Here is a 16,365-nt window from a genome sequence, read left to right as displayed (position 1 = left end):
TTATACAAAGGCATTAATTTTTGTAAATCATGAGCAGTCCATCTCAATGGCATTTGAATAAGTTGACTTCAGTTTGTTTAAAATAAAAAATAAACACACAGACAAATCCAAACAAGTGCAGATGCAGTAATCATCTTACTGTCTAGCTGAGAAGCTGTTGGTTCTTGAGACGTGTTCACCTAATGAGACCTGTGTAATGGTTCCCTTCTGTAAAATAAGGGCCTGGGCCATGGTTTTACCTAAGTGTAAGTCATTAATTGGTAGAGTAGAGGACTTTACAAGCCATAAACTATGAATTTGAGAAAGATGTTGTGATTCACTACAAAACAGCTTTCATTAAAATGTCGGCAGCAAGAAGAACAGTAGGTGACTAGAGTATATTTCTAACTCCTAAAGGAGCAGTGTCTTTATTTCTAAGTCCTAAGGGAGCCTTTATAGACAACATAGCCAGAAATTCATTGGGGACTCAGGGATGCTGTTGATTCACTTCAGGCAGTGAGAAGAGAAATCTGGCAGAACTTTCTGCCCTGAGGCAGCAGGAATACTGGCTGGAGGATTAGTGCTTCTAAAAAGGCATAAAAGGGAATTCACACTGTGGCACAATGGGATCAGTGGTGTCTCTGCAGCACGGGGATGCAGGTTCCATCCTCTGCCTTGCACAGTGGATTAAAGGATCCCACATTACTGCAGCTGGAGTGTAGGCTGCAACTGCAGGTCTTGGTTCGGATCTAATCTCTGGCTTGGGAACTCCATATGTTGTGGGCAGCCAAAAAAGAAAAAACAGGAAAAGTCTTAGAGGGACCAGGGCATTCCCATATAGTAGTAGGGCCGACTGGCAGTGGGGACCTACTATTCACTTTATCGTGCTCCTCATCTCTTCAGGGCTAATCTTACGTACCCATCACTGGCAGAAACCCAGCTAGGGTCAGAGAGTTCACATTCACTGCTTGCCATTGCCCCCTGCTGATAACCTCAAACATGAGACACTCACATGTCTTGGCCACAGTCTCCAAAGAATCCAAAATAGTTTGGCTTCTTGAACTGAGATGTTCCTCAGAGTTTTCCACAGATGTCTGTAACTAAGGAATCCAAAAATGAAGAAATAAAAAATAAAAAGAAGTAATTCATAGACTATTGCTTTATTTTACTAACTTGGCAAATTGTCATTTAATGATTAAAAAAAGGATAAAATATTGCTATTCTACATGAACAAGTCAGTACAATATAATTATTAATCTTCTTGAAATGTAAGATGTTCTAACTTCTTAAAATATGACTATACTTACCCTGTGAATGCTTTCTCTGATATGGGAAATTAAGTTGTATAGAGTCTCACTAAAATAGGATAAAAACAGAAAGTAAATCCTTGTGAAATTTTGAAACGACATATAACAGCACTGATTCCACGAACATGGCAGGACTCTACCTAGAGTAGCATCAAAAACGTGCTTGATCAGAGTTAAGGACTCAACCGTGAGAAATCTTAGTGCCCAGACTTAAAAAAATAAAAAGGATAACATTGATTTTTCATGATCATTTCCAAAGTGAACCACGTTTTTAAAAATTTACACTATATGGATCTTAAATGAGGTTAAATTTTAGCAACTCAAGTGGCTACCACAGTAGAGTAGATAAGCTTTAATTTTTATGGCAACATGGCTTCAGAGGATAATGACTTCTTTCTGATAGTCCAGAATTCCTGGAAACATCTTATAGTCTAATGACTATCATTTTGACTGTAAAAATGAGACAGTATGGAGACAATTCTAGGAACATTAATTTCTAATGAAAATAAATTATTACAAGTATTTCTCAAATAAATATCCACTTTTGAAAAAAGTCAGGAGTTCCTGTTGTGGCTCAGCAGAAATTAACCTAACTAGTATCAATGAGTTTGCCGGGAGTTCCCGTCGTGGCGCAGTGGTTAACGAATCCGACTAGGAACCATGAGGTTGCGGGTTCGGTCCCTGCCCTTGCTCAGTGGGTTAACGATCCGGCGTTGCCGTGAGCTGTGGTGTAGGTTGCAGACGCGGCTCGGATCCCGCGTTGCTGTGGCTCTGGTGTAGGCCGGTGGCTACAGCTCCGATTCAACCCCTATCCTGGGAACCTCCATGTGCCGCGGGAGCGGCCCAAGAAATAGCAACAACAAAAGACAAAAAGACAAAAAAAAAAAAAAAAAATGAGTTTGCCGGTTTGATCCCTAGCCTTGCTCAGTGGGTTAAGGATCTGGCGTTGCCGACCGAGAACTGCAGTGTAAGTTACAGATGAAGCTTGGATATCACATTGCTGTGGCTGTGGTATAGGCCCACAGCTGTAGTGCCAATTCGACTCCTAGCCTGGGAACTTCCAAATGCCTCGGGTGTGGCCTTAAAAAAAAAAAAAAATCAGACAAGCATCTTTATTAAAAAGATCTGTGTTGCAGTGGGTTAAGGGTTCAGCTTGTCTCTGGAAGCTTGGGTTCCTGCTGAGGCACAGGTTCAATCCTCTGCCTGGCACAGTGGCTTGAGAATCTGGTGTGGTTGCAGCTGTGGTAGGCTGCAGCTGCAGCTTGGATTCAGTCTCTGGCCTGGGAACTTCCATATGCTATGGGTGCCGCTAAAACATTTTTTTTTTGTTGTTTACAGATTTTTGTTTCTTTAATCAATACAATAGAAATACAAATATCCCATTTTTTTGTCTTTTTTCTTTTTAGGGCCGCACTCACGGCATTGGAGGTTCCCAGGCTAGGGGTCCAGTTAGAGCTGTAGCCACTGGCCTAAGCCAGAGCCACAGCAACGCCAGATCCCAGCCGCGTCTGCAACCTACACCACAGCTCACGGCAAGGATCCTTAACCACTGAGGCCAGGGATCAAACCCGAAATCTCATGGTTCCTAGTTGGATTTGTTTCCGCTGCACCATGACGGGAACTCCCAAATATCAATTTTTCACCTCAATAGGACAACTCTTCATAACAAAGTCTTATGGATGCTCCAAAAGACTGACTTTAAAAGAAGAATTTAATAGAATCATTTGGAAATTTACAAACTGTATGGTTTTTATGAATAAGACTAGGACATTACCTGAAAGCAGTAAAAATATTAAATGGAAAAAATTTAATGAATTAAGGATAAGAACAGAAAGTCATTCTCTGAAACTTAAAACAAATCAAGAAGTGACAATACAAGCCATCTACCATATACCGTAAGACAGAGAGAGGTAAGTACTAACATAGCTAAAAGGGTTGCAAGTTGGTTGCAAAAAGGAAAAGGGAACTGGAAGTGGGAAAAGATAGACTTGGTGTTTTTCTCTATAATCCTAATGGATTTTAAAAAACTGTGATAACTTGACTAAAAAGAATACATAAATTTTATTTTGCTTTGTTTTCTTTTTAGGGCTGTGCCTGTGGCATTTATAAGTTTCCAGGCTAGGGGTTGAATTGGAGCTGCAGCTGAGGGCTACACCACAGCCACAGCAATACCATATACGAGCTGCACCTGCAACCTCTGTCACAGCTTTCGGCAATGCTGGATCCTTAACCCACTAATGGAGGCCAGGGATCAAAACCTGCATTCTCATGGATACTAGTCAGGTTTGTTTCCACTGAGCCACAATGGGAACTCCCCAGTTGGTGTTTTAAAATATGGTTTCAAAATCCACTCAAATTAATGGAGTGGTCCCCTTTATAAAAATTTTATCAAGGTTTATCAAATCTGATCCCCTGCCTATTGACATATCCAGTAAGAACAATGTGTTTATATAAATTATATAGTACATGCAGAGCTGACAACAACATTTTACAAGGACATAGCTGTGCCAGTTGCTTGTAGTCAGCATTTGTTCTGAGTGGTCAGTACTCAAGTTATTACAAGTTTGGAGATAAGTATACAACGGTGAAACCATCTTCACAATCTCTGCCATAAATATATTCATCACCTCCAAAAGTTTCCTTCTACCCTCATCATTATTTTTATTATTATTATGAACACTTAACAAAGATTCACCCTCTTGGCCAGTTTTAAAGCGTACAATAGAGTATTGTTAACTATAAGCCCTATGCTCTACAGTAGGTTTCTAGGATACATTCATCTTGTATAAACTGAAACATTGTACCCTGTGACTAATACCTCCTGTTTCCCACAGCTCCCCCACCACCAACAACCATTTTATTCTCTGCTTCTATGAGTCTGACTATTTTACACTCCTCAGGTAAGTGGTAGCATATAGTTAGTATTTGTCCTTCTATGTTAATTTCATTTAGCATAATGTCCTTCATGTTGTACCAGTGGCAGGATTTCCTTTTTTAAGGCTGAAGAATATTAATTGTATTCATATACCGCAACTTCTTTATGAATTCCTCTGTTGATGGACATTTAGGTTTCCTCCATGTCTGGGCTATTGTAAATAATGCTGCAGTGAACATGGGAGTGCAGATATTTCTTCAGGATCCTGATGTCAGTTCCTTTGGGTATATACTTAGAAGTGGAATTGCTGAATTACATGGTAGTTCTGTTTTTTTGTTTTTTGTCTTTTTAGGGCCGCACCCACAGCATACGGAGGTTCCCAGGCTAGGGATCCAGTCAGAGCTGTAGCTGCTGGCCTACGCCATGGCCACAGCAACTCGGGATCCAAGCCCCGTCTGTGATCTACACCACAGTTCACGGCAACACGGGATCCTTAACCCACTGAGTGAGGCCAGGGATCGAACCCACAACCTCATGGTTCCTAGTAAGATTGGTTTCAGCTGTGCCACGATGGGAACTCTGGTAGTTCTGTTTTTAATTTTTTGTGGAAACTCCTTACTGGTTTCTGAAGTGGCTGTACCAATTTACTCCCACCAGCCCTAAAAAGCAAAAAATAAATACATTGCATGGGTCTCCTTTTTTGTGTGTGTTTTTTTTTTGTCTTTTTGTCTCTTTTTAGGGCTGCACCAGCCGCACATGGAGGTTCCCAGGCTGGGGGTCCAATTGGAGCTGTAGCCACCAGCCTATTCCAGAGCCACAGCAATGCACGATCTAAGCCTTGTCTGCAACCTACATCACAGCTCCCAGCAACACCATATCCTTAACCCACTGAGCGAGGCCAGCGATCGAACCACATCCTCTTGGATGCTAGTCGGGTTCAATAACCACTGAGACACACTGGGAACCCCGAATGGGTCTTCTTATATGCAGATTTTTTTCCAAAAAATATAGTCAGCCCTTTGTGTTCAAGGGTTCCGCATCTATGGATTCAACCAACCATAAAACAAAAATTTCCATTTATGGTTGGTTGAGTTTGTGGACTCAGAATCTGAAGATATAGAGGGCTGACTATGGGACTTGAGCATCAGTGGATTTTGGTATATGCAGAGGCTCCTGGAACCAATCCCCTTTGGGTACTGAGGGACAGCTGTAGTTTGATGTAGTCCCACTTGTCTATTTTTGCTCTTATTGCCTGTGCTTTTGATATTGTACATCATTGCCAAAGCCAATGTCAAGAATATTTGTCCGTGTTTTCTTTTAGGTGTTCTGTAGTTTCAAGTCTCATGTTTAAGTCTTTAATCCATTTTTTTTTTTTTGGTCTTTTTGTCTTTTAAGGCCGCACCCACGGCATATGGAGGTTCCCAGGCTAGGGGTCCAGTTGGAGCTGTAGCCGCCAGCCTACGCCAGAGCCACAGCAGAGCAGGATCTGAGCCACGTCTGCAACCTATACCACAACCTACAGCAATGCCAGATCCTTAACCCACTGAGTGAGGGCAGGGATTGAACCTGTATCCTCTTGGATACTAGTTGGGTTTATTAACCACTGAGCCACAACGGTAACTCCGAGGTCTTTAATCCATTTTGAGTTGCCTTTTGTGTGTGGTATAAGAGTCCTTTTCTATTTTTCTGCATAAGGATCCAGTTTTCCCAACATCGTTTGTTGAAAAGATTATCAATATTTCATTGTGTATTCTTGGCCTTTCTCATGCTGTGTTAAACGTTTAAAACATATCCCCCAAATGATCCATATGATGGAGTGCAATGCAACCATTAGAAATGATTTTGTAGATGAAACAAAAATATAATCATTAAATATTATTAAATTAAACAACAGATTGCAAAGTAGTCCATAGGAAACAATCCCATTTTTACTTTTGAAAATACACAAAAATAGAGCAGCATTATATAAAAGTGTTAATGGTTGTTCACAGAGTGTAAGCTGATTCAGAGGCAGACTTGAGAATCTGACAGACCCAAGATCTCTGCCCAAAACTCCTACTCAGTTTGGATATGCTCCCTTGGATAGAGTCTTTCCTGGCACCCCCAGTCAGAGCTGGAAGCCTATCCTCGGGGCTCCCAAAGCATTTGGATGAAACCGCTACTACAGCATTTACAAATTTATACTTAAGAGTAAAAAAGTCTAGATTATTTTAGGCTGTTCTACATCTGACCCTCTTGTCTGTTTGAGTTCCTCAGGTTAGGGATCTTGAGGAGAAGCAGTCTCTTTTCTCTTGTGGAGACTGAGAGTGCCAGTGGCTTGCTTTCCGAGCTTTTTCTGAGCCCTGGGCTCTCCCCTTACACTTGGCCTTGCCAGACTGGGACTCAGGAGAAGAAGACTGTGGCTATAGTAGTAGAAAGATGGAGCACCAGGAGACTGGTAAAAAATGTTTAGGACTACACTGACTACAGTGCAGGGAAGTATCTAGGTGCACTTATGTAGGGGGTAAGGGGCAGCAGAATCTGTACTGGACCAATTTTGAGACTTAGTTTGGGAAGCTGTCCATGGCATTTGCTGGCAGTTGTATGACTGTGGCAGAAACTTAAACTGGCCTCATTTTCTTCCTTGGAATTGGATTCCTGATCCCTACCCAACATGCACTGCCACCCAGATAAATGACATTCCCCTTCTCCCTTGCAGTTAGATCTGGCCATGTGAGAAAATTTTAGTCCGTGTGAGATAAAAGCAAAAATGTTGCATACAACTTCCAGTTAGAATCCTAAAGGGAAGAAAAGATAACTCTTTTTCCTTCCTTCATCCACCAACTTGTCTGGAGCTCTGATGTAACAGCTGAACTCCAGCAGCCTCAAAGCACTGTGAGTGTGGGAGGGAGTGTCATACTTCAGGGGTGGCAGACCACACTGCTAGAAGGAGCAAGATCCTTGAGGGCCAGGAAGTCATCATTCTAGCCCTGGAACACAGGATGCTTTTTGCGTTAAAGAAAAATAATATCTTATTTGAGCTTCTGTTATGATAATGAATGTAGATATATATGTGTATCTACATATATATATATCTCAATGCAGTTGAACAAAATCCTAATTAGGTGAACCACCCAATATATTTTACTAATTTTTGACACTTTAAAAATTTTAATTAACACATGAAATTAACTTCTCTGTGTGTACACACATTTCTGCGTTTTAACACAAATTTAGGATTCATGTAACCACCACTACAATGAGGACATAGGACAGTATCCAAAAAATCATTCATGCTCTGTGATAAAATCCAGCCCACACTCCTAACTCCTGGTAGTCACTGATCTAATACCCATCCCTATAGTTTGCCTTTCTCAGAATGTCACATAGGGAGTTCCCGTGGTGGCTCAGTGGGTTATGTACCTGATTAGTATCTGTGAGGATTCAGGTTTGATCCCTAGCCTCATTCAGTGGGTAAAGAATCCAGCATTGCCGTGAGCTGTGGTATAGGTCGCAGATGCAGTTTGGAGCCTACCTTGCTGTGGCTATGGTATAGGCTGGCAGCTGCAGCTCCGATTCAACTCCTAGCCTGGGAACTTCCATATGCCACAGGTGTGGCCCTAAAAGGAAGGAAGGAAGGGGAGTGGGGAGAGAGAGAGAGAGAGAGAGAGAAAGAAAGAAATATCATATCAATGGAATCCAGTAGTATGTAACCTTTGGACTGGTTTCTTTTTTTGTTTTGGTTTGGTTTTTTTGTTTTTTTTTTTGCCTTTTTATGGCCACAACCTCGGCATATGAAGGTTCCTAGGCTAGGGGTCCAATCGGAGCTGTAGCTGCTGGCCTACACCAGAGCCACAGCAACATGGGATCCGAGCCGCATCTGCAACCTACACCACAGCTCATGGCAATGCTGGGTCCTTAACCCACTGAGCAAGGCCAGGGATCGAACCCTCAACCTCATGGTTCCTAGTTAACCACTGAGCCACGACGGGAACTCCAGGACTGGTTTCTTTTACTCAGGATAGTGCCTTTGCGATTCATCCATGTTACTGAGTAGCAGTGGTTTATTCGTTTACATTATTGAGTAGTGTTCCACTGTATTGGGGCATACTGTTCATACATTGAAGGACATTTAGATTGTGCCCAATTTTTGGTGATATGAACAGGCTGTTATAAACGTTATTTTATAGGATTTTGTGTAAACACGAGTTTTCATTTATCCAGGGTAAGTGCCTAGGTGTAGAACTGCAGAGGCATATAGTAATTTTTTTTTTTTTTTGGTCTTTTTGCCATTTCTTGGGCTGCTCCTGCAGCATATGGAGGTTCCCAGGCTAGGGGTTGAATCGGAGCTGTAGCCACCGGCCTACGCCAGAGCCACAGCAACGCGGGATCCGAGCCGCGTCTGCAACCTACACCACAGCTCATGGCAACGCCGGATCGTTAACCCACTGAGCAAGGGCAGGGATTGAACCCGCAACCTCATGGTTCCTAGTTGGATTCGTTAACCACTGCACCACGACGGGAACTCCGTAAATTTTAACCCACTGAGCGAGGCCAGGGATTGAACCCGCAACCTCATGGTTCCTAGTTGGATTCGTTAACCACTGCACCACGACGGGAACTCCGTAAATTTTGTTTAAATTTATAAGAACTGTCAGACTCTTCCAGAGTGACTATATCATTTTGCATTTCCATCTGCAAGATTTCCATTTGGTCTACATCCATGCCCAGCATTTGTCAGTTTTTGGTTTAATTTCAGCCACACTAATAGATGAGTAGTAATATCTCATTGTAATTTTAATTTGTATTTCCAAAATGGATACTAGTGTTGAGCAAATTTCATGTACTTATTTGCCATCTATATGTTTTCTCTGATGAAGTGTTTTTTCACACTTTTTACTCATTTGCTTGTTTCTTGTTGAGTTTAGTTATTTATATATTCTGGATACAGTCCTTTGTTGAAAACATGGTTTACAAATATTTGTTCCCAGTCAGTAGCTTGTTCTTGACAGTATCTCTTGAAGAGCAAACTTTCCATTTTTGTTAAAAACAAACAAAACCCAAGAAAACTCATGGTCATGCTTTCATTCTTCAAATTCAGATTTCTTTCCCTAATCCATCTGCTAGCACTGTTTTACTTTTCAGAGCCCTCAGATGCTACATGCACACCATCCAGGACTTAGTTGCATTCAGTGGGAGAGATGGGAAGAGACTAATCTGTTTTCTCAGATATGGCTGATTAAAAAATAATAATCTGTGTAATGGCCATCCATTTTCTGGTATGCCCAGCATTTGCCTCTAATGGAGAACTGCTTCTTTCTGCATCCAAAAAGGGATTCCGGTGAGGACTTCCAGTCACACCCTCCCCTCCACTCACCCATCATGACCCAATAAACAGGCCCATCAGAAGCTTTCACTAGGATTTTCAAAATGTGTCTCTCAGGGAAGAGTCTCTTTCTCTGCTTTAGTATGAAGCTGGTCTAAAGGAGAAAATGAAGTATAGATGGATGGAGAAGTAGAGAAAAGAAACAGATTCTGATTTAATTTCATTTGCTGTCCTTCCCAGACTGGTTAAGAGAGCTAATGTATCCTCCTTTTTGTTCAGGCTTTTCTTTTTATTTTTGGCTGTGTCTTTTAGGACCACACCCACAGCATATGGAGGTTCCTACGCTAGGGGTCGAATAGGAACTGTAGCCGCTGGCCTAAGCCGCAGCAACACAGGATCTGAGCTGAGTCTTCAACCTACACCACAGCTCAGTGGCAATGCCAGATCCTTACCCCACTGAGGGAGGCCATGGATTGAACCCACATCCTCATGGATCCTAGTTGGGTTCGCTAACTGCTGAGCCACGATGGGAACTCCTGTCCAGGCTTTTTTTTTTTTTTTTTTTTTTTTTGGTCTTTTGTCCTTTTAGGGCCGCACCCGTGGCCATATGGAGGTTCCCAGGCTAGGGGTCTAATTGGAGCTATCGCCGTCAGAGCCACAGCAATGTGGGATCTGAGCTGTGCCTGTGACCTACACCACAGCTCACGACAACGCCGGATCATTTACCCACTGAGCAAGGCCAGGGATCGAACCCGAAACCTCATGTTTCCTAGTCGAGGATTCATTTCTGATGCATCACGGCAGGAACTCCTGTCCAAGCTTTTATGAGATGGGCTTTTATTTGCTACCTTAAGAGTCATGACAAATGCAGTCTGAATGGTTAAGGCTTCTTTTGAGACTTCTTAACTTTATATGTCCTTCCTTTATATTTGGGAAAACATGTACTTTCAAAACACAATGTAAATACATATATTTTAAAAAATTTTATTGAAGTAAGTTGATTTATCATGTTGTATTAAGTTTCAGGTGTACAGCAAAGTGATTCAGTTATACATATACACATAACCATTCTTTTTTAGATTCTTTTCCTATATAGGTTATCACAGAATATTGAGTAGAGTTCCCTGTGCTATACAGCAGGTCCCTGTTGACCATCAGTTCCATATACAATAGTGTGCATGTGCCAGTCCCAAACTCTCTGCCCCCACCTTTCCCCTTTGGTAACCATAAGTTTGTTTTCAGAGTCTGAGTCTGTTTCTGTTTTGTTAATAAGTTCATTTGTATCATCTTTTCAAATTCCATATGCTATTGTATATATGTCTTTCTCTGTTTGACTTACTTCATTTAGCCTGAAAATCTCCAGGTCCATCTATGTTACTGCAAATGGCATATTCAGTTCTTGTTTATGGCTGAATAATATTCCATTGTGTGTGTGTATATATATATATACATATATATATATATATACACACACACACCACATCTTCTTTATTCCTCTGTTGATTGACATTTAGGTTGCTTCCATGTCTTGGCTATTATAAACAGTGCTGCAGGAGTTCCCGTCGTGGCGCAGTGGTTAACGAATCCGACTAGGAACCACGACGTTGCGGGTTCGATCCCTGCCCTTGCTCAGTGGGTTAACGATCCGGCGTTGCCGTGAGCTGTGGTGTAGGTCGCAGACGCAGCTCGGATCCTGCGTGGCTGTGGCTCTGGCGTAGGCTGGTGGCTACAGCTTGATTAGACCCCTAGCCTGGGAACCTCCATATGCCGAGGGAGCGGCCCAAGAAATGGCAAAAAGACAAAAAAAAAAAACCAAAAAACAAAACAGTGCTGCAGTGAACACTGGTGTGCATGTTTCTTTTCTGATTATGATGGTTTCCTCTGTATATATACCCAAGAGTGGGATTAATGAATCATATGATAGTTCTATTTTTAGTTTTTTGAGGAACCTCCATGCTGTTCTCCATAGTGGTTGTACCAATTTACATTACCAACAATGTAGGAGGGTTTCCTTTTCTTTGCACCTTCTCCAGCATTTATGGTTTGTAGACATTTTTTATGATGGCCATTCTGACTAGTGTGAGGTAAAACTTCGTGGTAGTTTTGATTTGCATTTCTCTAGTCATTAGTGATGCTGGGCATCTTTACATGTGCTTTTTGGCTAAATCCATGTCTTACTCATTTGTAGTATCTCTTCTGTTTGAACTCTGTACGATGCCTTATCACTTTCTTGTTTCCAAATTTCCTAATTTTTCTCTTTCATTTAAAAACTTCTCACTTTCTCACCACATTTCTGACAAGCACTTGATGACAAAAAACAAGGAATCTAAAATATTTGGGCATTTTTTGCCAAAATTTATTAAAGTTATTATTTTATGCCTAGCCTTTAAAACAATATTGCAAGCTTGAATTGTTTCAAATGAAGAGTTTTTTTTTTTTTTTTTTTTGTCTTTTTGTTGTTGTTGTTGTTGCTATTTCTTGGGCCGCTCCCGCGGCATATGGAGGTTCCCAGGCTAGGGGTTGAATCGGAGCTGTAGCCACCGGCCTACACCAGAGCCACAGCAACGCAGGATCCGAGCCGCATCTGCAACCTACACCACAGCTCACGGCAACGCCGGATCGTTAACCCACTGAGCAAGGGCAGGGACCGAACCCGCAACCTCATGGTTCCTAGTCGGATTCGTTAACCACTGCGCCACGACGGGAACTCCCCAAATGAAGAGATTATTCAGTGTCATCATCTGTTCTGTCTCTAAAAATACTATTTATTTTTTGCCATCTTGTAAATGATGGTTTACAGAAACTCATTCCACTACAAAAAAAAAAAAAAAAAAAGGAAAAAAAAGAAATAGAGAAAAGGAAGGAGGGCAAGAAATATATATCAAGAAGAACTTAATGTTTCCCTCCCAAATTTTTAGCTACAGAAAACTTTTTGTTTTTTGTCTTTTTAGGGCCACACCCTTGGCACATGGAGGTTCCCAGGCTAGGGGCCCAATCAGAGCTACAGCTGCTGACCTACGCCACAGCCACAGCAACACCAGATCCTTAACTCACTAAGCAAGGCCAGGGATTGAATCTGAAACCGCATGGTTCCTAGTTGGATTCGTTTCAGCTGCGCAATGACAGGAACTCCCAGAAATCTTTTTTTTTCCCATTTTTTTTTATTACTCAAATGAATTTATCACATCTGTAGTTGTATAATGATCATAACAATCTGATTTCACAGGATTTCCATCCCACAGCCAAGCACATCTCCCCACCCCCCCAAACTGTCTCCTCCAGAGACCATAAGTTTTTCAATGTCTGTGAGTCAGCATCTGTTCTGCAAAGAAGTTCAATCTGACCTTTTTTCAGATTCCACATGTCGGTGAAAGCATTTGATGTTGGTGTCTCATTGTATGGCTGACTTCAGTTAGCATGATAGTTTCTAGGTCCATCCATGTTGCAAAAATGCTGGTATTTCATTCCTTTTAATGGCTGAGTAATATTCCATGGTGAATGTGTACCACCTCTTCTTGATCCAGTCCTCTGTCGATGGACATTTAGGTTGTTTCCATGTTTTGGCTATTGTAAATAGTGCTGCAATGAACATTGGAGTACATGTGTCTTTGTGAGTTGTGGTTTTCTCTGGGTAGATGCCCAGGAGTGGGATTGATGGATCAAATGGTAGTTCTATTTTTAGTTTTCTGAGGAATCTCCATACTGCTTTCCACAGTGGTTGCACCAATTTACAATCGCACCAACAGTGTACTAGTGTTCCTTTTTCTCCACACCCTCTCCAGCACTTATTGTTTGTAGACTTTTGGATGATGGCCATTCTGGCTGGTGTAAGGTGGTACCTCAGAGTGGTTTTGATTTTCATATCTCTAATAACGAGTGACGTTGAACATCTTTTCATGTGTTTCTTGGCCATCTGTATGTCTCCTTTGGAGAATTGTCTGTTTAGATCTTCTGCCCATTTTTTGATAGGCTTGTTTGTTTTTTTGGTATGGAGCTGCAGAAGGTGTTTATAAATTTTGGAGATTAATCCCTTGTCAGTCAATTCACTTGCAAAGATTTTCTTCCATTCTGTGGGTTGTCTTTTTGTGTTGTTTAGGGTTTCCTTTGCTGTGCAGAAACTTTGAAGTTTGATTAGATCCCATTTGTTTGTTTTTCTTTTTATTGCCAATACTCTGATAGGTGGATCTGAGAAGATGTTGCTGTCGTTTATGTCAGAGAGTGTTTGGCCTATGATTTCCTCTAGGAGTTTGATAGTGTCTGGTCTTATATCTAGGTCTTTAATCCATTTGGAGTTTATTTTTGTGTATGGTGTTAGGGAGTGTTCTAATTTTATTCTTTTACATGTGGCTGTCCAGTTTTCCCAGCACCACTTATTGAACAAGCTGTCCTTTCTCCATTGTATATTCTTGCCTCCTTTATCATAGATGAGTTGGCTGTAGGTGCGTGGGTTTAATTCTGGGCTTTCTATCCTGTTCCACTGATCTATATTTCTGTCTTTGTGCCGCTACCATGCAGTTTTGACGACTGTTGCTTTGAAGTATAGTCTGAAGTCCGGGAACCTGATTCCTCCAGCTCCAGTTTTCTTTTTCAGGATGTCTTTGGCTATTCTGGGTCTTTTGTGCTTCCAAACAAACTTTAAAATATTTTGTTCAAGTTCTGTGAAAAATGTCCTTGGTAATTTGATAGGGATTGCATTGAATCTGTAGATTGCCTTGGGTAGTATAGCCGTTTTGATAATATTAACTCTTCCAATGCGAGAGCATGGTATGTCTTTCCATCTATTTGTGTCATCTTTGATTTCTTTCATCATGGCTTGTAGTTTTCAGAGTATAGGTCTGTTGTTTCTTTAGGTAGGTTTACTCCTAGGTATTTTATTCTCTTGGATGCAATGGTAAATGGGATTGCTTCCCTAATGTCCTTTTCTGCTTTTTCATTGTTGGTATATAGAAACGCTGTCGATTTCTGTGTATTGATTTTGTTGCGACTTTGCCAAATTCATGGATGAGCTCTAACAGTATCCCTTCCTCTGCAATTTTTTGAAATAGTTTCAGGAGAGGTGTTAGCTCTTCTCTACATGTTTGATAGAATTCGCCTATGAAGCCATCTGGTCCTGGACTTTTGTTTGTTGGAAGTTTTTTAATCACAGTTTCAATTTCAGTTCTTGCGATGGGTCCATTCATCTTTTCTATTTCATCTTGGTTTAGTCTTGGAAGATTGTAATTTTCTAAGAATTTGTCCATTTCTTCTAGGTTTTCCATTTTATTGGCATATAGTTGCATATAGTAGTCTCTTATGAGCCTTTGTATTTCTGTGATGTCCGTTGTTACTTCTCCTTTTTCATTTCTAATTTTATTGATTTGAGTCCTCTCTCTTTTTTGCTTGATAAGTCTGGCTAGGGGTTTATCAATTTTATTGATCTTTTCAAAGAACCAGCTTTTCATTTCATCGATCTTTTCTATGGTTTTCTTTGTTTCTATTTCATTGATTTCTGCTCTGATCTTTATGATTTCTTTCCTTCTACTAACTTTAGGTCTTGTCTGTTCTTCTCTCTCAAGCTGCTTTAGATGTAAAGTTAGCTTGTTTATTTGGGCTTTTTCTTGTTTCCTGAGGTGGGCTTGTATTGCTATAAACTTTCCTCTTAGAATGGCTTTTGCTGCATCCCATAGGTTTTGGAGTGTCGTATCTTCGTTGTCATTTGCTGCTAGGTATTTTTTAATTTCCTCTTTGATTTCTTCAGTGATCCATTGGTTGATTAGTAGCATGTTGTTTAGTCTCCACGTGTGTGTTTTTTGCAGTTTTTTTTCTTGTTGTTGATTTCTAGTGGTATAATGTTGTGGTCAGAAAAGATGCTTGATATGATTTCAGTTTTCTGAGAGTTTCTGAGGTTTGATTTGTAGCCCAGGATGTGATCAATCTTAGAGAATGTTCCATGTGCACTTAAGAAAGTGTATTCTGTTGCTTTTGGATGGAATGTCCTATAAATATCTATCAAGTCCATCTGGTTTAATGCTTCATAAAGGCATTATACCATTCTAGGTGATGTGATAAACAAGACATTATAGACTTTACATTGTACCATGGAGAGAAATGGTTATTAATAATACAGTTGTAGAACTGTATTATTTAATTGTACAGTGGCATTATTTAGTTATAATTATCATAAGTTCTTTGATGGAGAGGAAATCAGAATCAGATCTAAGAAGACTTCAGCATTCCAAGAATGATGTCAAATGACCCCCTTCATGGTGGATTATGCACTTATTTACTATGAGATATATTTCTTTTCCAGAGATTCCTTGTTTGTGTATCAATTGTAGATTTTTGGTTTGCAGTTATTCTGAAGTTTTGATGTAAGAGTCTATATTTATATGAGATTGTTTTAAGATGTTCTCTTAATTGCAAGTTTATCTCCAGTGTCCCGCATTTGTACCCACCTCTTCTCATGATTTCTGATTTTGATGGTATAATTGTGCATGGATGATTTCATATCTTTTTCTTTCTTTCTTTTTTTTAATCAATATAGCTTTTCCTATTTTTAAAAATTTTTTTATTTTTTTTTATTTTTTGTCTTTTTGCCATTTCTTGGGCCGCTCCCGTGGCATATGGAGGTTCCCAGGCTAGGGGTCTAATCGGAGCTGTAGCCACCGGCCTACGCCAGAGCCACAGCAACGCAAGACCTGAGCCAGGTCTGCAACCTACACCACAGCTAACGGCAACGCCGGATTGTTAACCCACTGAGCAAGGGCAGGGACCGAACCCGCAACCTCATGGTTCCTAGTCGGATTCGTTAACCACTGCGCCACGACGGGAACTCCTCATTTCGTATCTTTACTGTATATATACCTTTACTGGTGAGCCTTGTCATTTGCGGAATTTTTGTTTCCTGCTGCTGATCTTTT

The 16,365-nt window shown here is 40.8% G+C and overlaps 1 protein-coding gene across 6 annotated transcripts in view; it reads right to left on the bottom strand.

Moving 5' to 3' along the window:
• The window catches only part of IHO1 (interactor of HORMAD1 1), a 42,275-nt gene that overhangs the window by 6,002 nt on the left and 19,908 nt on the right, over positions 1-16,365 (bottom strand). For all 6 annotated transcript variants that reach the window (XM_084988304.1, XM_005669538.4, XM_084988307.1 and 3 more), the window contains 2 exons: positions 1,287-1,335; positions 992-1,079 (listed from right to left, as the gene is read on the bottom strand). In XM_084988304.1, the coding sequence (XP_084844430.1) occupies positions 992-1,079; positions 1,287-1,335 (137 nt within the window). The remainder of the gene's footprint in view (positions 1-991; positions 1,080-1,286; positions 1,336-16,365) is intronic.

This window comes from Sus scrofa, chromosome 13 (assembly GCF_054392235.1).
Source record: "Sus scrofa isolate SSC_HxYL_T2T_F1_AM1 chromosome 13, Sscrofa_HxYL_maternal_Yorkshire_Landrace_v2.0, whole genome shotgun sequence".
In the NCBI taxonomy this organism is placed as follows: domain Eukaryota; kingdom Metazoa; phylum Chordata; class Mammalia; order Artiodactyla; family Suidae; genus Sus; species Sus scrofa.
The sequence above is the reverse complement of the archived record's forward strand: the minus strand, read 5'-3'. Positions and strand labels throughout refer to the sequence as shown.